The 25,989-nt window shown below is 40.8% G+C and overlaps 2 protein-coding genes and 1 long non-coding RNA gene across 6 annotated transcripts; 2 read left to right on the forward strand and 1 right to left on the reverse strand.

Annotated features, from left to right (window-relative positions):
• The first annotated feature begins 104 nt into the window (after nucleotides 1–104).
• Nucleotides 105–18,559, forward strand: crbn (cereblon). 3 transcript variants are annotated; one of them, XM_061784614.1, is made up of 11 exons: nucleotides 105–245; nucleotides 449–567; nucleotides 662–864; nucleotides 3,888–4,037; nucleotides 7,252–7,414; nucleotides 9,275–9,337; nucleotides 9,419–9,503; nucleotides 9,642–9,757; nucleotides 13,137–13,201; nucleotides 15,996–16,127; nucleotides 17,417–18,559. In XM_061784614.1, exons 1-11 carry the CDS (start codon nucleotides 173–175, stop codon nucleotides 17,598–17,600), a joined length of 1,353 nt encoding a protein of 450 aa, XP_061640598.1. In that variant the 5' UTR covers nucleotides 105–172; the 3' UTR covers nucleotides 17,601–18,559. The 3 variants fall into 3 exon arrangements, with proteins under 3 accessions (XP_061640598.1, XP_061640600.1, XP_061640599.1); XM_061784616.1 differs by lacking the exon at nucleotides 15,996–16,127; XM_061784615.1 differs by lacking the exon at nucleotides 9,275–9,337.
• A 2,217-nt stretch (nucleotides 18,560–20,776) lies between these two features.
• Nucleotides 20,777–24,947, reverse strand: avpr2b.1 (arginine vasopressin receptor 2b, tandem duplicate, 1). 2 transcript variants are annotated; one of them, XM_061784618.1, is made up of 3 exons: nucleotides 24,486–24,947; nucleotides 23,807–24,419; nucleotides 20,777–22,677 (listed from the first exon to the last, which is right to left on the reverse strand). In XM_061784618.1, exons 1-3 carry the CDS (start codon nucleotides 24,915–24,917, stop codon nucleotides 22,478–22,480), a joined length of 1,245 nt encoding a protein of 414 aa, XP_061640602.1. In that variant the 5' UTR covers nucleotides 24,918–24,947; the 3' UTR covers nucleotides 20,777–22,477. The 2 variants fall into 2 exon arrangements, with proteins under 2 accessions (XP_061640602.1, XP_061640601.1); XM_061784617.1 differs by having other exon boundaries at nucleotides 20,778–22,677; nucleotides 23,807–24,944.
• On the forward strand, nucleotides 22,591–23,977 carry LOC133483418 (uncharacterized). Its single transcript, XR_009790108.1, has 3 exons — nucleotides 22,591–22,705; nucleotides 23,049–23,170; nucleotides 23,844–23,977. It is a non-coding gene; the product is annotated as an uncharacterized LOC133483418 (long non-coding RNA).
• Nucleotides 24,948–25,989: the final 1,042 nt, after the last annotated feature.

Genomic DNA, 25,989 nt, shown 5'->3' on the forward strand with positions numbered 1-25,989 from the left:
TAACACCAAGTATGTGGCAATGGCCCTCAGTCGTAAAGGTTTGGACACCCCAATATAAATTTTGTTCACTGTATCCTCGGCCATCTCGAACGGGGGCGCTCGTGAGCCCGTGCGCTGCTGCGTGACTAAACATCACACCATAGATGAAGAGTTGCATTGTAAACACAAGGATATGGCTGACGACAGGGGTGGAGACGAAGACAACGTTAACGATAACATGGGCAACCAGCTCCAGCTCTTTCCAGGTAAGCGGACAACTCGCCGGCTCAAGGGATTCTCTGCTCGTCTTCTCCCGGGAGGAAATTGTATCCAGCTAACAGCTTGGCTCTTTTTATCGCAGTAACATAATTCCATATTCAGTCTAAACGCAGCCTCTTCAGCTGCTTTTATCTCTCCTCGCAATAATGTTCCTCTTCAGCGACTTTCATTTCTTGCTCTGCAATAACAGGCAACGAGGAAGAGGAAGAGGAGGAGGAATATGACATGGAGACTGAAGACCGAGACAATGAGGAGGCAACGAAGCCAAGCATTATCACGTTCGACCCCAGTCTACCCACTTCACACGCTGTGAGTCACCAAACAGCTTGTTTTTTTCCCCCCTTAACTTTTTTTTTTTTTTCAACAACACTTGTTTGGCTTCAACACTGTCTCGTGTTAACAGTACCTGGGCTCGGACATGGAGGAGTTTCACGGCCGCACCGTCCACGACGATGACAGTTGTCAGACCATCCCTGTGCTGCCACACACTGCTGTGATGCTGGTGCCTGGACAGACCCTGCCCCTGCAGCTCTTCAGGCCGCAGGAGGTCAGCATGATGAGGAGCGTTATACAGAGGGATCGAACCTTTGCTGTGCTCGCACACAGGTACATGGCCATCGTGCTCCTACACAGGTCTGTGCAGAGGTCTTTACCTGGCAGGTATTCAAATTTAAAACCCACCACACACACACACACACACAGACTGGTTAGCATAGCCGCCTCATTTCTGAGGACGGGGGTTCAAATCCCGGCCCTGCCGTGTGGAGTTTGCATGTTGTCCCCGTACCTGCGTGGGTTTTCTCCGGGTACTACAGTGTCCTCCCACATCCCCCAAAACATGCAACATTGAAGACTCTAAATTGCCTGTAGGTGTGAATGTGAGTGCGAATGGTTGTTTGTTTACATGTGCCCTGCGATTGGCTGGCGACCAGATCAGGATGTATCCTGTCCCTCGCCCGAAGATAGCTGGGATAGGCTCCAGCATGCCCGCGACCCGAGTGAGGAGAAGCAGAATGGAAGATGAATGAATGAACGAATGAATCTTGCATTGTGAGAATTTTCAATCACAGGAGTTGCTCCACAATATTGCTGATTCCCAATACAGTATAATTTTGATGTAGAACATGCATGGATTAGCATGTAAAAGAACATGTTGTTAAATGCTATAAATTCAACGACGCCAATACAGGAAGAGCACAAATAAACAGTAAAATAGGACCCATTCAAATGTACATTGAGTACTTTTACTGTTAAACTTTCAGTAGATCTACGCAGTACCACCAGCATTTTCTAAGAATACTAACTTACTCTTAATTTGATGTAATGTCAATTAATTTGCAGCGGAAAAGCACAGAAAAAAGCAATTTATGATCGTTAATAACCTCTACACGTTTATTAGCAAAATCCTTGAAGACACCTTATAATGTCTCCACAAGGGGCGCTAATTTTAAATTCAACACTAATGATTTACATGCTATGATTCCAATAGAAAACCATTTCACTTAGCATTCATTATTTTGAAGGGGAGTGCATAGTCGCCGCCCGCCAGAAATGTCGTCCTGTGTAGCCGTTCATAACGCTCATACCAGAAACTACTATGAGTGACTAGTGTGTAGTGTGTTCCTGCTCTGCCTGCTGCTGGCTTTTTACACTGTTCAGGAAATAATGTTTACAGAGCCCCATACATGTCCTGGGGAAAATTATTATTATTATTATTTTTTTTATTGTGGCCACAATATAGATACAGTGCCGTTGAAAAGTATTGGCTCCCTTCTCAAATTCTTATATTTTTGCATAGTTTCCCCACTTTAAGATCATCAAACAAATGTACATATCAGACAAATATAACCCAAGTGAATATCAAATGCTGTTTTTAAAGGATGATTTCATTTATGAAGGGAAAAAAAATACTAGTTACCTGGCCCTGTGTGGAAAACGTAATGACCCCCTAAACTTAATAACTGATTGGGCCATCCTCAGCAGCAACAACTGAAATCAAGAGTTTTCTATAACTGACAATGAGTCTTTCACATCTCTGTGGAGATATTTTAGCCCACTTCCTTGCAGAATTGTTTGAATTCAGCAAAAATGTAGGGTTTTCGAGCACGAACGGCCTTTATAAGGTTATGCCTCTGCATTTCAATTGGATTCAAGTCTGGACTTTGACAAGGCCACTCCAAAACCGTCATTTTTTTTTTTAATGCGTTCAGAAGTTGACTTGCTGGTTTTTTTATCGTTATCCTACTGCAGAACCCAAGTGTGCTTCAGCTTGAGGTCACAAACTGATGGCTGAACATTCTCCTTCAGGATTTTCTGTTAAAGAGCAGAATTCATGGTTTCATCAATCACAGCAAGTTGTCCAGGTCCTGAAGGGGAAAATCAGCCTAAGACTACCACCTAAGACACTACCACCACTATGTTTGACTGTTGGTATGATGTTCTCTTTCTGAAATGCTATATGTATATTTGTCTTGGGAATCATTCAGCTTTTTAAAAATTTTTTACACAAAAGTAAGACAAGCCTATATCTTCTTTTTGTCAGCAGTGGTTTTCGCCTTTGAACTCTGCCATGAATGCCATTTTTCATCAATCTATTTTTTATTGCTGTGTCAGGAACATTGACCTTAACTGAGGCAAGGGAGGCCTGCAGTTCTTTAGAAGTTGTCCTGAATTCCTTTATGGCCTTCCGGATGAGTCATTGCTGTTTTCTTGAGGTAATCTTTGTAGGCCAGCCACTCCTGGGAAGGTTCACCACTGTTCCATGTTTTCTCCATGTGAGGATAACTGCTCTCCCTATGGTTTGCTGGAATCCTAAAGCTTTAGAAATGGCTTTTGTAACCCTTTCCAGACTGTCAATTACTTTATTTCTCAACTGTTCTGGAGTTTCTTTGAATCGTGTCATTTTGCTGCAATTTTTTTAATTGATTGATTTTGATTTTGTCGGGACAGATTCTGTTTGTGATTTCTTGATTGAACAGGCCTGAAGGTAATCAGGCTTGGGTGTGATCAGTGAAAATTAACCAAAAATTGTCATTAGCCACAATTAATTCATGATTTAACAAGGGGGCTAATTACTTTTTCACACAAGGCCAGGTAACTTAGAAAATGTTTATTCCTTAATAAATTAAATCATGTCAAAACAGCATTTTAAGTTAATTTCTCTGATATTTACCTCTGTTTTATGATCTTAAACAAAGTGGGAAAACTATGCAAAAATATAAGAATTTAAGAAGATGGCCAATACTTTTTCACGGCACTGTATAACATGTGCACAAAATGCTCATTTGTGGCTAGAAAATAGTCATTTGTGGCCGCAAAGTAGCTGTAGCTCCATACAGGGCAACTGGGTAAGCAACTCGAGAGCTCCTTCTCCAGAAACGGTGTGGTGGCGGCAGAGGCTGGGGCTGAAGACCGTGGACATGGATACAGTCGTGTGATTTAATTTTCTTTTATGCTAGAGTTTAACTACAATGACATACTGACTGACAAACCTGGCATTGCGGGCTGTTGATGAGAACAATATGAAAAGACACTTGCCTCAGGGACACCAGGCATTGCATTTTCTTGCAAAGGTGCGTGCCATTTGCTTGAGTTCACACTAGTACAGTATTGTATATTGATTCTTGCAGTGATGCAGGCGAGCCAGACGCAGAGTTCGGAACTACAGCAGAAATCTACGCATACCGGGAGGAGCAGGAGTACGGCATTGAGACCGTCAAAGTGAAAGCTGTGGGCAGACAGAGATTCAAAGTCCATGAAATAAGAACTCAAGCAGATGGGTATGTTGGAATTATCTCATAAATCATGAACCAAAAAATCTATCTAATTATAAAAATTAGAACTTATATTCTTATCCATGTAGAAATGGAGTTCAATCATAAATTTCTGGAAAAAATATTCATCAGAAATGAACCACCATCATTTATTACATGGCACCTAAAGTGTTTTTTGCTTTTTTCTTTGCCTGTATTTTGTTCTTTCTTTCTTTCTTTCGATCTTTCTTTCGACGCCGTCACAGCAAAGTACCAGTGTTGACCAAGAGCTAAAGTTTGAGCTTATTTGTAATAGAGGAAAGGTTTTGGTTCCTCGGCAGATTCTCTGAACCTTTTGATGATATTGAGGACCGTAGATGATGAAATCCCTAAATTCCTTGCAATTGTACGTTGACGAACATTGTCCTTAAACTGTTGGACTGTTTTCTCACGCACTTGTTCACAAAGATGTGAACCTCGCCCCATCTTTGCCTATGAATGTGTGAATTGTGACGACAATTCAGGGAAGCTCCTTTTATACCCAATCATGGCACCCACCTGTTCCCAATTAGCCTGATCACCTGTGGGATGTTCCAAACAGATGTTTGATGAGCATTCCTCAACTTTCCCAGCCTTTTTTGCCACCTGTCCCAGCTTTATTAACGTGTGTAATAATGTCAAATGACAGAGAAAAAGTATTGGACACATGAAGAACGGGGGGTGCAAAAGGGCATGGAAAGCCAAGACAACACCTAAAATGTATCAATAATCAAACAGCAATCCAGCCCAGTGTCAGTGGAAATGAATATCAGCTGGTTCAGTCCTGATTGATGGTGTACAAAAAGGTCTCATTGCCAAGGTGTGAGTCAAGACACATCTCATGATGGGTAAGAGCACTGAGCTGTCTCAAGACCATTGCAAAGTAATTGCTACAAAACATAATGATGGTATTGGTTACAGGCGCATATCTAAGCTTCTGAATGTTCCAGTGAGCACGGTTGGGGCCATAAAACCCTAACCATACCACCATGAATTTGCCTCGATCAGGTGCTTCTCGCAAGATTTCTGCCAGAGGAGTGGAAAGAAAAATCATAAGAGTTGTCCAAGAGACAAGGAGAGCTTCAAAATGACCTGGAATTAGCAAGGTACTGTTGCCACTAGGTTAACAGTGAGTAATGTACTCCGCCGCCATGGCCTATATGCACGCAAGACCCCATTGCTGAAAAAAAGCATGTCAAAGCTTGTTTAAAGTTTGCGGAACAACCTTTGGCGAAGCCAGTTAAATACTGGGAGAATATCGTCTGGTCTGATGAGAGCAAAATTAAGTCTTTGGATGCCATAATGCGCACCACGCTTGGAGGAGAAATGGCGCTGCACATCACCCTAAAAACACCATACCAGCAGTGAAGTTCGGAGGTGGGAACATGATGGTGTGGAGCCGCTTTACAGCAAATGGTACTTCACATTATTGAAGGAAGGACGAATGGACAAATGTACCGAGACATTCTTGACAAAAATTTGCTGTCATCTACGAGGATGAGGAAAATGAAACGAGGGTGGACATTTCATCTGGATAATGATCCAAAACATACTGCCAAGGAAACTCTCAATTGGTTTTAAAGGAAAAAAATAAAGCTGCTAGTCACCTGACTTGAATCCAATCGAAAATCTATGGAAAATAACTGAAACTCAAGGTCCATTAAAGTAGCCCAACCTTCAAGATTTGAAGACTGCTAGCTTGTGTGGAGGAATGGGCGAAAATTGCACCAGAGCAATGGGCGTGACTAGTTTCTCCATACAAGAGGCGTTTTGAAGCTGTCATTGCAAGCAAAGGCTTTTGTTCAAAATATTAAATAAATACCAGTTGGTGTGTTATATACTTTTTCCTTGTGCCATTTCACATTATAACACACAACTTCATTTCTGATCTTATTTGTATGTATGGATTACTTGGGTTGTTCCCAACATTTGGTGAAATTTTCATGTCAGTAGCACCTTTTGGAAGTATATTTACTGAGGAAAAATGGTGACATGTTAAATACTTATTTCAGCCACTCTATAGACTTTATTTACATTTATTTACAATATATTTTTAAATACTGGTGCTGTGTGTTTTCAAGCCACGGAAAAAAGTACTTCAAATTAACAAACAAATAACAGCCTCTCAAATTAGTCCGTTAAATAGATTTTCCACTGTACACTAATGCCAGCAAAATAAACACCGATAGGTGTCAGTATCGTTTTGCAAACATTCCAATGGGAACGTCTGTTTGAAATGAAATTGAAACCTTAGCGCGTGTTCCATTATATTTCTATAACATACATAAGCATGAGTAAAGCTTAATAATTAATTGCAGGAATCATCCTTGTACTCTGTGTAATTGACACCCGCAGCCCACGTAGGTAGTATCAACGAACTGTTAAATAATGATTTGTGCATGCAATTATAATCACTGGTGAGGATTTGCAAATCTGAAATTCTACTATAACAATTAACACCTAGAGGACAGACACACTGTAATACAGAAGTCTTGTAGTCAGCTTTTAAGTAATTTCTCACCTGCATTTACTCTTGAGGATGCGCGCAATATGTTTTGTCTTATGTAATGACACATATTAGGTATCATGTTGCTTAAAAAGATTTCTGTAAAGGTTAGTAGCACTTTTTGTATCACTTTAACTTTTGCAATGGCTTTCTTTTACTTCTCCTCCTTGCTTCCTGATGCGCATGTAAGGAATTACGAGCAAGTTGCCCAGCCGGCGTTGCAGGGGAAATGTCCTGCAGGCAGCAGCGTAGAAATATATCTTATACGCTGCATACTACAACGGCGTCTATGAGGAAAAATAACCCTCTTCTATGTCGTAGTCACGATGTCTACCCTCAGTCCAAACGTTTAAGGAAGGAAGTGAAGCTCACTGCTCATAAAGACACATTTCCGCTGTTTGCTAATGGCGCCTCTAATGCTCACAAATGACCTGGTACCAAGTTATCCTGTTAACCTTTTTTTTTGTACGCCAAGTGGCTCCAGTGAGGGTGACATGAAAGCTGTCATTCCACTACAAAGCTTTTCTTGAATGAAATTAGCTGATATGCAATCAGACTGAGATGATATTTTCATAAAGCATAATGAACTTGTTTCCATAATGCACAATCTTTCTTCATGTACCTTTTTTGCGTCAAAAGTGAAACCTTTTATTATTGTGTACAGTCTATCATTGTGGTGGTGTTGTTTTTTTCCAGGATTCGACAGGCCAAAGTCCAAATCCTTCCAGAACGAATCCTTCCTGATCCTGTATCTGCTGTTCAGCTAACTCCACTCTCCAGGCTCGTTGTGCACCCTTCCTCCAAGCCCCCAACTCAGAGCTGCAAGCAGGCGGAATGCTGGTGGAATAGCTACCAAAAGGTAAAATTTACATTTGATGTACTTTAATTACCCAGTCAAGAAACCTTCAAAATGTCGGACGCCCTGGCAGTCATAAAATTCAGTTCAACCAAAATTCTAAGAGGGCAAATATTCCACACACATAAAAAATACAAGAGTTGGACCCACCAATATGTATGTATGTACCATTATGTATACACTTAAGCACGCTTTATCTTTAGCATTTCTGTGTTTTTTACAGAAGGGATAATGAAAAAATCTGATCATGTAGAAAGTGTGACCATAGAACCCGAAGTCAAGGTTTCTCTGTCATGGCTGCTCAGTGCAATATGGCCAACGGAACATCAATAATAAAAGTAGAACAGAAAGTATGCTGCAAAGTTAGCTCAGTTTACTGTTAAACGTGAAGAGACTTATCCTTCTGTGTATTCTTCACTTCTTTTTGCAAATTATTACTTAGTCCAAACATTGCCTTTACAGTTAATGAATGTTTTATAATTTGTATTTGACCTCAGAATGGATGAATTCAAAATAAATTAAAAATCCCGATGGCCACATTAGTCCTAAATTCAAACAAACTGGTGATTGACCTACACCCCGGAGTGGATTTTGTTTGACCTCAAATATTCCAGTGCAATTTCATCAACTATTTGACACTATATTGTTAGGAAAATCAATTTTGCTTTGTCAGTTATCTGGAGCGCACTACCAGCAGACGCACTGTTGATAGTCTAAACTATATTGAACAAAAATATAAACGCATGCTCCCATTTTTCATGACCTTAACTCAAAGATGTAAGACTTTCTATCTATACAAAAGTCCCATTTCTCTCAAATATTGTTCACAAATCTGTCTAAATCTGTGTGTCAGCAAGCACCTCTTCTTTGCTGAGATAATCCATCCATCTCAGCTGTGGACGCTGTAAAATGTGCAGTTTTATCAGTTTTTTTATACAGTTTTGAGCAAGTGTGCAATTGGCATGCGGACTGCAGGAATGTGGAGCAGAGCTGTTGCCCTTGAATTGAATGTTCCTGCTGGAAGCTGAGAACATCCCGGTTCTTGCATGACCAGCATGCTCACCCGACATGTCCCCCCTTTCATTATATTTGGTATTCTCGTGATCAGCATATGCAACAGCGTGTTCCAGTTCCTGCCAATATCCAGCAACCTTGCACAGCAATTGAAGAGGAATGGACCAACATACCACAGGACACAATCAACATTTTTGATTACGTCTATGCTAAGGAGATGTGTTGCACTATGTGAGGCAAATGATGGTCACAGTGGTTCTCTGACAACCCCCAATACAATAAAACTGCCAATTTTAGAGTAGCCTTCTATTGTGGGCATCCTAAGGCACATATGTGCAGTAATGATTCTGTCTAATCAACATCTTCATATGCCACACCTGTTAGGTGAACGGATTATCTCGGAAACGGAGACATGCTCAGTAACACAGATTTAGACAGATTCGTGAACAATATTTGAGAGAAATAGGCCTATAAAAACTCTTAGATCTTTGAGTTCAGCTCATGAAAAATGAGAGCAAAACAAGAGTGATGTTTATATTTTTGTTCAGAGTAGTTTACTGTGTAAAAAAAACGTCAACTATTGGAAGCTTAAATACATCCCCATTATAGTAACTCTTTTATGTAGCATTAATCTTCTACATATGACCCTGGTATTGAAACAAGAATTCTGCACATTCAGCAAGAAAGTCTCCCATCGCATTAACAATATTAATTAATTTTTGTGTCATGTCCTGTTATCTTACACAACAGTCTAACTTTATCTATTTGTACAATACAGTGAAGGTGGATGTATGCTTACTTTTGCTCTGATCTTTTTTTAACATAATCGCCATCTTTTGTTTATCTTAGAGAAAGTTTTACTGTGCCAGTTTGACCCCCTGGCCACCGTGGGTCTATGCCCTCTACGACTCTGTAAGAGCCTAACAGTAAATTTTCAAGCCAATATCAGCAATTCTAATGTGAATGTAAACCTTGTGATCTCCCTGCCTGCAGGAGTCGCTCATGAACCGAGTGAAGAAGCAACTCCACGAGTGGGATGAGAATCTGAAGGATGACTCTCTCCCTACAAACGCCGTAGGTCAGTCCCAGCTCTGTTTATTGCACAACGATGACAGACACGTACACGCATGGAATCTGCCTCTTTGTTTGTGTTCTGTGTGTTCTCCTTCCTTCTTCCCTATCCTCCCTCCTCTCCTCCTGTCTGGTTACTGTCAAGACTTTTCCTACAGAGTTGCCGCCTGTCTGCCCATAGACGACTCGCTCAGGCTCCAGCTTCTGAAGATCGGCAGTGCCATTCAGAGGCTTCGCTGTGAGCTGGACATCATGGATCGGGTATAAAAAAAACAAAACAAAAAAAACTACTTTATATATTGCAATATCTGGTCTTGTAAATTAACAATGGCGCGGATGTAGTGAATGTGTGCGATTTTGTTCTATGTGTGGTGTTTTACCACAAATATACAGTCCCCTCGAAAGCTATTGGAACAGCGAGGTCAATTCCTTCGATTTGGGTTTCAGATCAAAAGATGAATATGAGACAAAAGTTGAGAATTCCAGCTTTTATTTCATATTTACATCTAGATGTGTTAAAAACAACTCAGGACAGAGCAACTTTTCTTTGAAGCCACCCACTTTTCAAGTGAGCAAAAGTATTGGAAAATACATTATTAAATAAAGTTAAAGTGAATAATATTTAATACTTGGTGGCATAACGGTTACTTGCAATAACTGCATCAAGTCTGTAACCCATTGACTTCACCATACTGTTGCATCCTTCATTTTAAATGGTTTTCCAGGCCTTTAATGCAGCCTCTTTCAGTTCTTGCAGCTTCTGCAGTTCAGTTTCAGTTTCTTTCATCAGACCTTCCACTGTGTTTTGGGTCATTGTCTTGTTGCATGAAAAAGCTTCTCTCGATTAGTTTGGATATATTTTTCTGTAAATTGCCATACAAAATGGTTTTGTAGACGTCAGAATTCATTCTGTTGCTACCATCATGAGTTACATCATCAATAAAGACTAGTGAGCCCGTTCCAGAAGCAGCCATGACATTACCTCCATCCTTGCTTCACAGAAAAGCTTGTGTGTTTTGGATCATAAGTAGATCTGTTCTTTCTCCATACTTTGGCCTTTCCATCACTTTGTTAGAGGTTAATCTTGGTCTCATCAGTCCAAAAAACTTTGTTCCAAAACTTTTGTGGCTCATCTGTGTACTTCTTTGTAAAATAAGGCCAATCTGGCCTTCTGATTCTTTTTGCTGATGAGTGGTTTGCATCAGGTGGTGTGGCCTGTATATTTCTTCTCTCGAAGTCTTCTTCAAATAGTGGATTGTGATACCTTCACCCCTGCTCTGTGGAGGTTGGCAGTGATGTCATTGACTGTTGTCTTTGGGTGTTTCTTCACAGCTCTCACAATGTTTCTGTCATCAAGTGCTGTTGATACCCTTGGACGACCTGTTCGATGTCTGTTGCTCAGTACACCAGTAGTTTCTTTCTTTTTCAGGACATTCCAAATTGTTGTACTGGCTATGCCCAATGTTTGTACACTAGCTCTGATCGATTTTCTCTCTCCTCTTGGGTTCAAAATGGTTTGCTTTTCTCCCATAGACAGCTCTCTGGTCTTTATGTTTGCTTAACAGTAAATGCAGTTTTCAAAGGTGAAACCCAAAGCCAAAATCAAGCACTATCTAATGTTTAAGCCAGGGGTCGGCAACCTTTTCTACTCAGAGCCATTTGGGAACGCCTCCCAATGAAAAGAAAGCACTTGGAGCCACAACCCATTTTGACATCATGTATATATAAAACCTGTATGCTATGTACAAAAAACTATGTTGCATTTATGAAATCAACGAACTGCTGCAGAAAATACTGAATTTTATTTCTGCATGTTACAAAAAGCATTTTACACTTGGTTGATGCTTAATTTCAAATAAAATACTCAGTCTAGTTGAGTCCTCGTATTTAAGAAATAAAAATCCAAACTTACCCAACCCGCACTAAACGAAAAATGCCACAGATGCCATCTGCTTCTGTGTTTGATAATTTTATTGCGTGTAGTTTGATGTTAAACATGTACATGTAAACATGTACATGTTTAACACATCTAGATGTAAATACCATAAAATAAAAGCTGGAATTCTGAGCTTTTGTCTCATTTTCACCTTTTGATCTGAAACCCAAATGTCTTCAGTATAAAAACCAAGGAATTGACCTTGCCATTCCAATACTTTTGGAGGGGGCTGTATATAGCAGAGTGTAAATTGAATTTTCCCTTGAGTGATTATAATCAGTATAATACATAATGAAAATAAATTTGTGACAGAATAAATAATCAGTCAAATATATTGTAATATCAATAGCACTTGTTGTATGCTTCCATGAGACAGTCTTTGCAGACCAAGACCCGTGTATCAGATGCACGATTCGGTTTGATATATTTGACTTTTAACAAATTTTGATTGCTGTTCTGCTCTATTTATAATTTGCATTTACTTAGAGCATAGCGTACACAGAAAAACAGCTGGTGATGTTTCTTAAAGGAGACAATGGGACAATTCTGTCACAATTTAAAACAGTTCTCTGTTGTCAGAATAAAAGTGTTTTTGACATTCTTCCTTGGTTTGTTCTCATGCAAATGACAATTATGGCTTTTGTTACTATGACGACCTGGCCAGAAAAAAAGGGCACAGCGATCACGCAAGCGGCTATTTTGTAATGCTAACTTATCGACTTTGTGGTAGCAAATTTTCCAACCCCTCGAGCGGCAATTTTAAAATTAAAGCAGTGAGCAGCAAATCTTACAGCTTTTATGATGCTATTTGAGACTTTTGGAGACTCTGATACCCCCTCCAGCAAAGCAGATGTTCACCCCTCAGCGTCCAGACTGCAAATGAATAGAACTTGCACAAAACCACCACTGGCGTATTAATTTCACACTTGTGGGCAGGCACTCCAGAGACCTGACATTTTGTAATCGAACAATCAAAAAGTTTATTTTCATAATATTCCTCCTTTAAATCCTTAAAAATTTTTGTTTTTAGTGTTACAGGATCTAGATTATGGAAATGACAGCTTTGTTGTCCTGCTTTGTCTATGTGTGTGTGTCAGTGCTTGCAGCGTTTTTTTGTTTTTTTTTGAGCCACGCAAGGATTTCAGTAGATCCGCTGTTACCTTTTAGGGCTACGTTGTGATTCATACTACTTTTGGTGCACCGTGATTTTTGTATTTTAAATTTTAATATATCTGGTCATTGCATAAATTATACATTTCTGTAATTTATGTTTGGAGCTGCAGTTCATTGTTTGCACAGATCAATGTCAATTGAAGCTGTTACATTAAAAAAAAAAAAAAATTGTTGTTGCCACTGGCCAACTGAAGCAATAACAAAAGTACTTCCCGAATGTGTCAGCCAGTCAGTTACTACAGATTTTGTTACTGTGTGATAAATGATAATAAGCAGCCTTAATGGGAACATATTATGCTCACTTTCACCGCTATTCTATTGGAGGTGTGTGATGCACAAGACCTAAAAAACCCTCTTATACTCCCTTTACTTATTTTCCCATATGAACATATGATACTTTTCCCCCCCATACTTCTTAGATGACAACGTGTGCAAGTGTACCTATTGAAAGTCCTGTGGAAGATTGCTATATCTTTTTTTTAATGATCTATTCTATTCTATTTCCTTTGAATGATTATTCTGTTTCCTCAGTGCACATCACTATGCTGTAAGCAGTGCCAAGACACTGAAATCACCACCAAAAAAGAGATCTTCAGGTAAGGCAACATGTATGTGCTTGACATTTTATTAAAGTCTCTCAATTGTGTTTTACAGCAGAGCATAACATTTATTTGATCATATTTCAAAAGATGTTATTCATCAGCCAAAGTCATAAGTTGAGCTAAATGTACCAGAGAATAAGACCTCCCCCTGGAAGTCATTTTTATTAATTCATTATATCAAAAGTAGCACATAAAGGGGAGTTAGCAGTTTTGAAACGGTTAGCTGTTGTACAACCCCAATTCCAAAGAAGTTGGGACGTTGTGTTAAACATGAATAAATACAGAATGCAATGATTATTTCAGCAAGACAATGCCAAACCACATTCAGCATGTGTTACAACAGCGTGGCTTCGTAGTAAAAGAGTGCGGGTACTAGACTGGCCTGCCTGCAGTCCAGACCTGTCCCCCATTGAAAATGTATGGCGCATTATGAAGCGTAAAATACGACAACGGAGACCCCGGACTGTTGAACAGCAAGAATGGGAAAGAATTCCACCTGCAAAGCTTCAACAATTAGTGTCCTCAGTTCCCAAACGTTTATTGAATGTTGTTAAAAGAAAAGGTGACGTAACACAGTGGTAAATGAGCAATCCTCAACTTTCTCAGTCTTTTTTGCCACCTGTCCCAGCTTTTTTGGAACGTGTTGCAGCCATAAAATTCAAGTTAATGATTATTTGCTAAAAACAATCAAGTTTATCAGTTTGAACATTTAATATCTTGTCTTTGTAGTGTATTCAATTAAATATAGGGTGAACATGAATTGCAAAGCATTGCATTCTGTTTTTATTTATGTTTAACACAACGTCCCAACTTCATTGGAATTGGGGTTGTATGTAGCCTCACTTCCCTAATCACCCCCACCAACTCAACTCAAGTCTCTGATGGCCCTCACGTGTAATGGTGTGTTACTATAACACCAAATGTTATTTTGGGGTTTCAAGTTTTATATTTTGTAGCAACAAATGATTGACACCTCTTCAGTCAAGCCTTCTATCTTTGGTTGTTTTTCCTCGAGCATGGTGGTTTCTTAAGTTATAGAGGTACAAGATGGTGCCAGAGATGGCTGTTTTTTGTTTTTTTTCACTGATCATTTCATTCATTTTCATCTTCTATCAAGTCAGGCTGACAGTTTTAACAAGTGTTACAAAGTTTGTTTGTTTTTGTTTTTTTTAAATTGCTATCTCTTCCTTTAAGGTAGACCTATTAAAAACATTTTTTTCTCCGTTGTGAGGTAATACTTACTTTTAGGCGACAGTGCTAAATTGTGTTTGTTGACTAACAAAGAAGCCAAACCAGTGAATGTACATATTAAACAATAGTAATAATAATAATAATTTGGAAGAAGTACAATTGCAGAATAATGCTGGACTTTTCTGGCCTTAACGTGATGGTCATCAGTTCTATGCTAAGGCTAAGCTGTATATCCTTACCTACTAAAAGATGGAAACCATCATTCATTTGGTGGAAAATATATACAAAGACATACTGCAGAAAAGAAACCAATTAGTTGGTTGTTATAAGTGTTAAGGTACACCAATGTTCTTAGAACAATATTTTATAAATACTATATTAATGTTATTGGCATTGAACATATTTTTGCAACATAATTTTCCACACAGTCATTATGTGATGAAGACCTCGCTGTCGACATTGGAACCGCACTTTGCAGATTGGGTCATTTCTAATTAATATCTGCTAATGGTCAGTTTGAACAATACTGAAGTGTAATTCTTTGTCACTTCTGGATAGCCAACCTTTATGGCTGTAATCAGCTAAATTACAATGACATCAGAAGTTATTACTTTCCCAGGAAGCTGAAGTTACATCATAACATGGCCCAACCTTATGTAACAGTGACATGACGCTTCATTTGTGTAACACTCTTAAAACTGTCCAGACACACACTGGAGCCGAACTGCTTGAACTTATATCCATCTAAAATAATTGCATTCATTGACTGGTTATGCATTTGATAGATGTTTTGTATCAACAGTATCAACAGTGTAAATTATTATACTAGAAACACACTTAAAATGGCATTCGTTATTTGTTTGGCTCCACTTGAAGAGCCTGGGAGAAGCTATTTAAATGCAGCTGGAAGTTACCCGCACTACTTCTTTTTTTTTTCTGCTGCACTGCTGCTATTCACATTCGCGTGATGGCATTTCAAAGACTGACATTCTGCCAAAAGCTTAACGCTAGCCACGACGTGTGCTAGCCAGAAGCTGAGCTGTGCTGTGTTTGTTTATGCACTTGGTGTGTGGCCAGAGCATGAGATAGTTAGAGATCCTGTCTTTTACCGAATATTTTACCCAATAATCACCCCATCATATTTCATAATTACCCCTCCATTTGATGATTATCATATTTAGGATGGGTGTAGCCCACTCGCTCAAAATTAGCTGGGATAGGGTCCAGCACACCCGCTCCCTGAGTGAGAAGAAGCGGGATGGATGGATGGATGGAAGTATTTTTGAACAGTGGTCATGGAAGAAATGTAGAAAACTTTTGCAGGTTACATGAAATGAGATGGAGGGGCAGTTCTGGACATTGGGCCATCAAATTGATGTTTTTGTTGTTGTTTTTTAAAAAAAAACAAAAAATTGTTTTAAATGGGATACCAAAGATACATTTTTGGAGTTATTAAGTGTTACTGGAATTTGTTGCTTTCTTACTGGAACACGGAAAGAAAACAAAAATTTTAGGTGTCTGAGGTCTCAGTTTGTAATTGTTCTTTCATACAGCGATTGTTTTCTCCACCCGATTGTGTGTCTATATCATCCTCCAGCTTGTCGCTGTACGGCCCCATGGCTGCCTATGTCAATCCACACGGTTACGTCCACGAGACTCTGACTGTCTACAAGGCTAACAACCTCAACCTGGTCGGCAGGCCGTCCACGCTCCATAGCTGGTTTCCAGGGTAACTCGCTCGTAGCTCCCACACCCCGCTGTGACAAGTTCAATACGAAAACTTTTGTATGACTCAGAAGTGTCATCTTGCTTTTTTCTATGACATAACTTCAAGTAGCGACACGCTATTATCCGGTATAAAGCCACATGATCTGCCCGTCTGCAAATCAGTTTACATTCACAGCATGTACTGTTCTACTACTACTAATAATAATGATAATACAGAAGCTTGGATTTGTATAGTGCCTTTCAAGGAACCCAAACAACCTTTGCTGTCGATCAATGTTTTCAGTGCATACAAATACTCTAATCCATACACTAACTGTACACAAGGTACTCTGTTATTTATCCCATGTAATCAAATTGTTCTCCTGTATCGTACTAAAATGTTGAAGTTTTGCCACAGTGTGCCGCTGGCTCCCTGTCACAAAAGCTGCCTTTCCGCCATGTAGTTCAGTTCTGTTTGCCATCTTACAGTTAGATACTGTGGTCCATGATCTAACTTGTGCTTCCTGAGCATGGTGAGCTCACAGCTAAAGGTCCATGGTTCAATTCCAGTTTGGGGCCTTTTTGTGTGGAGTTTGCAATGTTGCCGGCTACGCTTGCATGCTTGCTAATGGCAGTAATGACCTCTCTGTTAACTCTGGTTTCCAACACAATCAAGAACATGCCTGAAAGCACCAAAGATTAAGCAAATTAAGACGGAATAAACATTCACCACTAACAAAGGCGCCATTCTGTCTCTGCTAATATCTCCAACGTTGGGATATTGGCAGAGTGACTTCTCCCCATTTCGTGTCCCTGTCATTTATGGGCAACAGCCACCCAGAGACAAGGGTGCTAATTCCTGACTTGAATAGGCAGTATAAAATGCGCATGCTATATGTGACAACAATATTTCAAAAAATAATTCTATTTATAAAGGGGGGAATATTTTATATATATTATTTATATTTTTTGTCAATAAAGTCAGTTATAAACTATGTTTTATATTTAATTGGATTGTCTTTGTGAGATAATAAAATTGGTGTGATGAGCTGAAACATTCAAGTGTGATTAAATATGCAAGCAAAAAAAATCTGAAATCAGGTAGGATTCACATCATTTTTTAGGGCACGCTAGGTATGAATTGCTGTGTGCCCTGTAATTGACTGGTCACCAGTCCAAGGTGTACCCCGCCTCTTATCAGCTGGGATTGGCTCCAGCGCTCCAGCTCACCTGTGATCCTGAACAGGATAAAGGGTGGAATAAAACCTATGTATGGATGACTTCTGAATGCAGTACACCTCTTCTGCTCAGGTACGCTTGGACAATCGCCCAGTGCCGAACCTGTGGCTCTCACATGGGTTGGAAGTTCACGGCCACCAAGAAGGACTTGTCTCCACCTCGTTTCTGGGGTCTGACTCGCTCGGCCATGCTCCCCCGTATTCCCCCCAGCGAGGGCGACGACGGGCGGGACAGCTCTCGCCTCTTCTGCCTGTGACATCTGACCTTTTTTCCTCGTCATGTAAAAACTGAGTCCTGTCTGGTTGTGTTGCCTCCAAATAATCACTACATCACAAGCTGTCACCCTTGGCAGTAAATCCATCATATTAGCGGAAAGGTCATCCAACCTTTACATGGTACTTGAGCAGCATATGCTATAGGAGGAAGGTCGATTGTTCTTGAAGCTTCTTTATATATATATATTTATATATATGGATGCACTCGTGAAGACAAAAGATACATGCTTCCATTCGTGCTCCTTTGAGCGTGTAGCTCCGTTGTGTGCGCCTCTGTCCAGCTGTTTAAAGGCACTCTGACTGAAAAGCAAAATGAGTGTGTCACGCTTTGGCCCTCCAGCTCTTGTCCTCCACGTGGCGGGGGGGGGGGGGGGTTGAAGCTTGAACAGCCAGTCTGCTTCAGACACTAGAATCGGTTGTACTGCGCAAAAAGAATCATAAATCTCATTGAGAGAGCGTTTTTTTTTTTTTTTTTTTAATTATTATTTAAAAAAAAAAATTTATTTGGTTTTTGTTGTTGCTTTATTGATGCCTGTCATAGTCAATGTTTGCTTGAATACGCTCAAGCTGACTTTATGGGTTGTATTTTTGTATGCAGATAAGTTGGTGATGACTATAATGGACTACTTATGTGAGGACCTTTTTGTGAATGGAGGGTGCTTTATGCTCTAATGGTCGTAACAACCCTTTTAAAGGTTAATTTCGACTAAGTGGGAGAGGAGTATTTAACCATCATTTAGAATGTTACAGCTGTTGAATCGTTTTTCTCCTCAAGCAAGAAATGTACAAATGGCAAAATGATGTCATTTCTAAGTCTGTGCTTTGATTGGGTTCTTTTAAGGTTGTAAAGCTGCTGTTTTCGGCATTGACAAAATGTGCTGCAAGATGCTGGTTCATGGTAATACATTATCTTAATTAAAATTGCACTGATTGCAATATGCGCCATGGCTTAGAACGTGAATATTTTGTTGGCATCCATTGACTGCTTTTGGATCTGTGTTTAAAAATTAACCAGAGAATTAGAAAATTGAGTGTCACCACCCGTTTTAGTTTTTTTTAACTGTTGTGACGGTCTAAGATGTTGAAACAAAAGAGGGACCGCCCTCAATTCTGTCAGTGAGCCAAATGCACCAAATGATCATATCACAGTGAGGAATAATTGAACTCCTTTTTTTAACTCGCAGTTTATGCCCAGCTGTCCTGACAGATTAACTTGATATTGTGTAGTCTGTAGAATATCAGTGGCATTAGTCTCAATGAAGCACATAACCCAAACGAAAGCTATTTCACATTGCAAAAAGTCATCATGTCACACTGTGACATCGTTATCACTGCATAATGGACTATGATGTTCAATGACTAGCCTCCAAAACAAAACGCGTGAAGAATGACCCACAGATGTGTGAACATCTCCTCTATTCCTAAAATGGAAAGAACCAGAGCTAGAAAATGCTAGCTACTGTATTTACACGCTTTGTACAGTATAGTAGCTGCACCATCTGCTGTCTGTGGCTACTATGTTGCCAGTTATGTCTTTAAACGATTAGGCTGGCTAGTCATTTGTATTTAAGCAGTAAACTGATATCCTTGTCTGTTGCTAGCCAAGTTATGTACAATAATTTAAATGTGTTAAAACTAGAGATTATGTTCTCATATAACAACATCCATCCATCCATCCATCCATTTTCCGAGCCACTTCTCCTCACTAGGGTTGCGGGCGTGCTGGAGCCTATCCCAGCTATCATCGGGCAGGAGGCGGGGTACACCCTGAACTAGTTGCCAGCCAATCGCAGGGCACATACAAACAAACAACCATTCGCACTCACATTCACACCTACGGGCAATTTAGAGTCTCCAATTCATGCATGTTTTTGGGATATGGGAGGAAACCGGAGTGCCCGGAGAAAACCCACGCAGGCACGGGGCGAACATGCAAACTCCACACAAGCGGGGCCAGGGATTGAACCCCGGTCCTCAGAACTGTGAGGCTGACGCTCTAACCAGTCGTCCACCGTGCCGCCCATATAACAACATTGACATATAATGCACTTATGGCACATATTGGTGTGTTTGTCCCAAAAACTACAAAATGTAGAAAACGTTTTTTGTTTTGTTTTTTAAGTCAGTGTAAGAGTAGAACCTCTATGGTCGAACAATCTGTTTCAGGATGCATTTTAAAGCTATTTTTCCCATAGGAAATAATCAAACTGTCGCAGACATAAAATCTTTATTAACACTGTAAAATGTAATGTGAAATTGTAACTTTTCCCTGCGGGAATACATAAAGTTTAATAAGTCTGAATCTGAATGTAAAAACAAATCAAACACTACCTTAACTGAGCTCGCGATGCATATGGTGAAGCTGCCGTCTTTTGATATCAGTCTGCTTCACATAATTTCCAAGGTATTTTCTTCCTCTCTTAAAGTTCTTCTTCCCTTAACACACTGCACATTCGTTTGTGTGTGTGTGTGTGTGTGTGTGTGTGTGTGTGTAGAGTTAGTTCTTTGATGGTCACCTGAATTAAACTCCCAACTTGTACAACCTCAGTGGCGTTCGGCTTTGGAGGTGCAACTCGACTCATTTGATTTGGGACAGAAGTATAAAGCTATGGGGTGTTATGGCTTGCATTAGTGTGCGGTGTTAGACTGTACATTGTGCAGAGAGAGGAACCACATGGGGGAGGAACCAGGTGGTTCACTTATGGGCGCAGTGAGGGTCTGACGCATCCCTGCGGCTAGGGTGACACATGCAGCCCACTGGGCCTCCCAGATGACATCCAAGAGGAGCATTTGGAGCCGAGTGAGGTTTAATACAGAGTTCTGGACACGCAGCACATGCACATTTCTCTTTGCTTGACATACCAAAGCTGTCTTGTTTGGTTCAAGTGCTTGTGTTTCCCTCCAGTGAAGTCCCATGCTCTATAAAACTGGTTGGTCGTGTGTCACAGCATCGATTTAAGTAATGCTTTAATCTTAGCTGGAACTGGGACCTTAGATCGGGTGGAAGGAATTATGAATAGCTCCTTATACCACTCAGTGTTACCACAAAACCTTCAGGCATCTGCTAGAAAGCAAAGAAATATCAAGAAAGGCCAACGAGAACAGCTGAACTTTATTTGGGATCACTAAGAGGCACTTCAAATTGTGGCAGGTGTGTGCTGACTACAGTTTACCGTGTTTGAAAGTGATTAGTTAATTCTGAGCAGCCACATTCCCTCGAAAATATTTTTTTTTCAAATCTGTTGTTTTGTATAGGTCATAGGTCACATTTAATGGTGAATCTTTTGATGATTTATCTTGGCCATAATTGTCTGTATCACAAAAACTTGGCATTTGAACAGAGTGTGTCGACTTTTTATATCCACTGTAGCTGCATTGCTCAGACTAGATGATCAAAATGTACACGAATAACAAAATGGCTGTTGAGGCCTTGTGTACTTGTAATTTAGTGACTGAAATAATCATAAAATTGTGGACTCTCTCAAACCCTGGTGACAGTCATACAAAGAAAGGACTCCAAAACCAACATTATAAGGTTTATGAGAGCATTTTATTCATTCATGCTAATTTCATAGTTTAATCGCTGTTCTGTATTAAATATAAAATAAATCATGCTTAGGGCTACCTAAGCCCACCTCTCATGAGACACTACATGTAATAGGTTCAATAATCAAGTACTCAAAAATGCAGCTTCTCGATAATGGTACTCATGCTTGATTGACTGTGTCTTGGAATAAATGCACAGGACAGTGGTGCCTTGAGATACAAGTGACTCTACTTAGAAATATTTCAAGATAAGAGCAGTTGTTCGGATGATTTTTTTTTTTTTTTGCATTGAATTGCAAGCAAAAATTTGACAACACTGTATGGTGGCAGTGAGCTCAAACTTACTTCACAACAGGTTTGGCAGATAGTGAACAAGTCTTTAAAAAAGAGGCTTCTCGACGTTTAATGCCACTCTCAGTTGAAATTTACTGTCAAACTAAACATAAAACAGACAATTACACTTTGTGTATCTAATACAACCACATAATTTATCCATAAATCCGCTTTGCTTAATGCTAGCAAACATTGCAAAACACCATAGTCGGTCTAACGAATAGCATTTATATGACAGTGTTGTAACACTTAAAGCAATGGATATTTGAACGCAAACTGTGAAGCAACACATGTAGACAGACAATTTAACAATACTCCACCAACTATTACTGCAGCTTACTGAGTCACCTATTGTAGTTGCGATACTCTTCGTTTGTTTCCGTATGACTGTATTGAACTGCACCCGGTTGGCCAGGTTGCACAACAGAAGGAGACGCAATGAATTTTTGTCGATGCAGTGTTTAATACTTTACGTTCAATGTTTTTATTATAGTGCAATATTATGGAGTGCTATTTTTCTTATTAGAAAGCACATTACAAACAGTTTTGTTGTTTTTTGGGGGGGGCAGGCTAGAATGGATTATTAGCGTTTCCATTCATTTCAATTGGGAAAGATTATTTAAGATACGAGTGTTTCTTGAATCTCAAGGGACCACTGTATCGGTTCTTCATTGTGCAGTTGTCTGGTCAATGTTCTACTACTCAAGTGACACCAACACAATGGAATGGAACATTACTCTTATGTAGACTTTTTCTTTTTTCTGGCACCTCACTCAGACACAGTCCCCCTCTTCTTGGGTTTGTTATTGTCCAACATCCTGCATCTGGAACACACTTCTGCCATATTTAACATATCTTGTGTCACTGACAAATGATATCTTTCCAGTCTAGAGACCCTGGAGGATTAGGATCTGTACGGCACGCAGCAGGCGTCAACACCGCCTGCCTCACCTCACCGCCTGCCCCCTCCACCCTTCCTTCAATTGTCATTTGTGAGATTTTTAAAACTGGTGTAGAAGGTGCTGACCTCATCGTGCGTGGAGTCCTTGGTGAAGGAGCGCCGCTGGCAAACTGGCTTTAGGAGCCTCAGAGGAAGCGGACCGCTGAAGAGGAGGTAGATGAGGGGGTTGGCGCAGCTGTTGAGACTGGCCAGCAACATCAGGATGGTGAAGGTGGCACCTGCAATGACAACAGGTCACAACATTAGGTGAACCTGCACAATCTAATGACAAGGACGTTGTATCCAAAATTCTAATCTCTAATGTGTTTGGCCACAGTTTGAGTTTTCTTCTTGTTGAACAGTTATATGTTTGCTGGAAATAAGAAGCAGTGTTACATGTTCTAATTATTGAAATGATAGATAACGATCTGATTCAATAATTTTGAGGAAAATCCTTAGCACCGTTCTAAAGAATTCTGGATCATGCTAATCAACTATACATTTAGAATACTCGAGATGCACGTATTAACATGCAGTACAGTGATATTTTGGGGTGTGGAGCATTTGGTGCATTTATTGATCTATTTTCTATACCTCTTACCCTATTCAGGGTTTGCAGGTGAGCTGGAGCCTATCCCAGCTGACTTCAGACGGAATCCACCCTTGACTGGTCGCCAGTCAATCACAGGGCCCATACAATATCCACAAAAAAAAAGCATTCACATTCACAAGGTAGAGCGTGGGTGTCAAACTCAAGGCCCGGGGGCCAGATCTGGCTGCCATATCATTTTATATAGCCCACTACAACAAATCAAGTGTCTACTTTATTTTTCTTGTTAAATTGATTTTGTTTTTTCATTCTGGCAGAAAATCGGTACATAAATTGCAATTTTCTTCACTTTAACGGGGTTTACAAACATTTATTTTCACCCAAATTCCAGCACATAAATTCGTTAACAGTGTACACTAAAATGTTTCCATGCCACAATTTTCCATGACTTCTGATTTCAAATCGACTTTGTTGCAACAATGTGTATAAAATAATCAATTGTATGTGTAATAATATGATGGGGTAGCTTTTCACAGTCATAACGTCACTAGGGACGTGGCCCGCGGGGGAAATGGGTTTGACATCCCAAACATGCATATTTTGGGAATGTGCCTGTATGTGAGAGAAAGCCGTATTACCCACAGAAATACACCCCTGGCAAAACATGCACATTCTGTGTATCGGTCTGCACTAAACTTTTGCCCAGTTGAATTCATGTGGTCATCGAAGTCTACACACACACACACACTCACACACAGTGTGTTTATAAAGGTATTAATTGATTTAATTTGATTTTATGTTGATAGAGTTACTCTTACTTTCTTTGGGTGCGTCGGTGTCCCACGCGGACCACAGTTGGACGGTGAAGAAGGGGGACCAGCACACCACGTAGGCCAGCACAATGACCACGGTCATCTTGAGGGTCTTCACTCTGGCTTTGGACATGCCGGCCACGCCGTTGGCTCTGCGGGGCAGCGCGCCGGCCACGCCGCGCTGCGCCTTCCGGTGCAGGTTCTGTTGGATGGCCCTGCAGATGCGCACTTGGCAGAAGACGAGCGTGATGACGGGCACCACGAAGATGACCGCGGTGGTCCACGTGATGTAGGTCTTGAGCCCCCACGGCTGGACGAACTTGGCCCAGCAGTCGAACACGCCGGGCGCCACCTCCACCTGGGAGAAGATGAACACTTGGGGCAGGCTGCCCACCAGGGACACCCCCCACGCCGCGCACACGGCCGCGTTCACGCGCCGCTGCGTCCGCTGGAACTTGACCATGGGGTTGCACACCGCCTGGTACCGGTCCACCGTCATGGCCACGATCATGTAGGTGGACGAGAACATGCCCAGAACCTGCAGGTACTTCACCAGGCGGCAGACCAGGTCCGGCCCAACGAACCTGTCCGTGATGTCCCACATGAGCTGCGGGCACACCTGGAAGAAAGTGACCACTAGGTCGGCCAGGGCCAGGTGGAAGACGAAGACGCGCATCCGGCTCACGTGCTTGCGCTGCCGCCACAGGACCAGGACCAGGACGCCGTTCAGGACGGCGGCGCTGAAGAAGATGATGCCCAGCAGAGTGATCTCCACCCTGGCCAGGGTCTCGTCTCTCGGCTCCGCCTGCTCGCTGTCGTTGATTCCCGCTGACATCCTCTCGGCCAGACGTGGAGGTATGTGACAAAACAAAACAAACAAACAAACAAACAAACAAAAAAGCTCAGCTCGCATGCAAATATTCTGAAAGTCCACTGAATTTGCTGTCCGCTGTGTGCAAGTGGAATTGTAGCTACTTTGCACCACTTCCAAAGTCAGAGGTGCAGAGTGTGAGTGAGCGCAGGTTGGAATCATCAAGTGTGCGTGCGCCACTGGTTTATGTGACTCTGAAACATGGGTGGAGCTTCCATTCGTGCTCTTCATTTGATAAAGGAACATTATTATTAACAGCAGCAACGAATTCAACTTCATTTTCCTATTTTGGCACAGCAACCAGTTTTGTGCGGATTACACATTTAACTTATAACTGATGACATACAGTGAGTACTGTATGCGGGAAGCATCTCTTGCAGTACACTTAAGCATTTCATACTGTTGTACAGTCGGTTTCATATTTTAAGTTTACTGGGTTTATGTTTAACATAATAGAAAGATACAGTCGCTAGACAGACAAATACATGCAGTATATCCATAAAAATACTGATGCTCGATACAGACAGATGGATACAAGGGATATAAAAAGTCTACACACCCCTGTTGAAAGGCCAGGTTTTGGTCATATAAAAAATGAGACCAAGAGAAATCATTTCGAATGTTTTTCCACCATGAATGTGACCTAAATCATTCAATGGGGGGAAAAAAGAAACAACCCTTTAGAGAGGGGAAGTAAAATCACGGACGGGTTCGTTGGGCCGGACCTGGTCTGCCGCCTGGTGAAGTACCTGCAGGTTCTGGGCATGTTCTCGTCCACCTACATGATCGTGGCCATGACGGTGCACCGGTACCAGGCGGTGTGCAACTGGGATAATGTGGTTTCACAAGTGTGCAGTCCTCAGTGTGTGTTCAGACTTAACCAATCACATTCAAGCTCATGTTGAATGGGAGTCAGTAAAAATGCCTCGGATTAGTTCTGCTCTGTTCAGATGTTCGAGATGCCTTTTCCTAACGTTTTTTTTTTTTGTACTTTCGAACAGAAGCGTGGAATGTTTGTGCTACCAGTGACTGCTATTTGGAACTGTTTATAATTCCATCCACAATGACTAAAGCCCCAGTTCCAGCTGAAGAAAAACAACACCAAAGAATGATGGGAAATGTTGTTGTTTGTGCAAAACAAACCTTTTGGAATTATGGCAAAAAAGTTCAACCTTGGTTTCATCAGACCATAAGAAATGTGTTTGGGAAATTTCAAATTAGATTTTTTTTCTTTGTAAGCTAAGGCTTCCATCTTACCAGCCTGCGTAGCCCAGACAGATGAAGAAGACGGGAGATGTATAACCCCAATTCCAATGAA

The sequence above is a fragment of the Phyllopteryx taeniolatus genome, chromosome 9 (assembly GCF_024500385.1).
Source record: "Phyllopteryx taeniolatus isolate TA_2022b chromosome 9, UOR_Ptae_1.2, whole genome shotgun sequence".
Classification (NCBI taxonomy): Eukaryota; Metazoa; Chordata; class Actinopteri; order Syngnathiformes; family Syngnathidae; genus Phyllopteryx; species Phyllopteryx taeniolatus.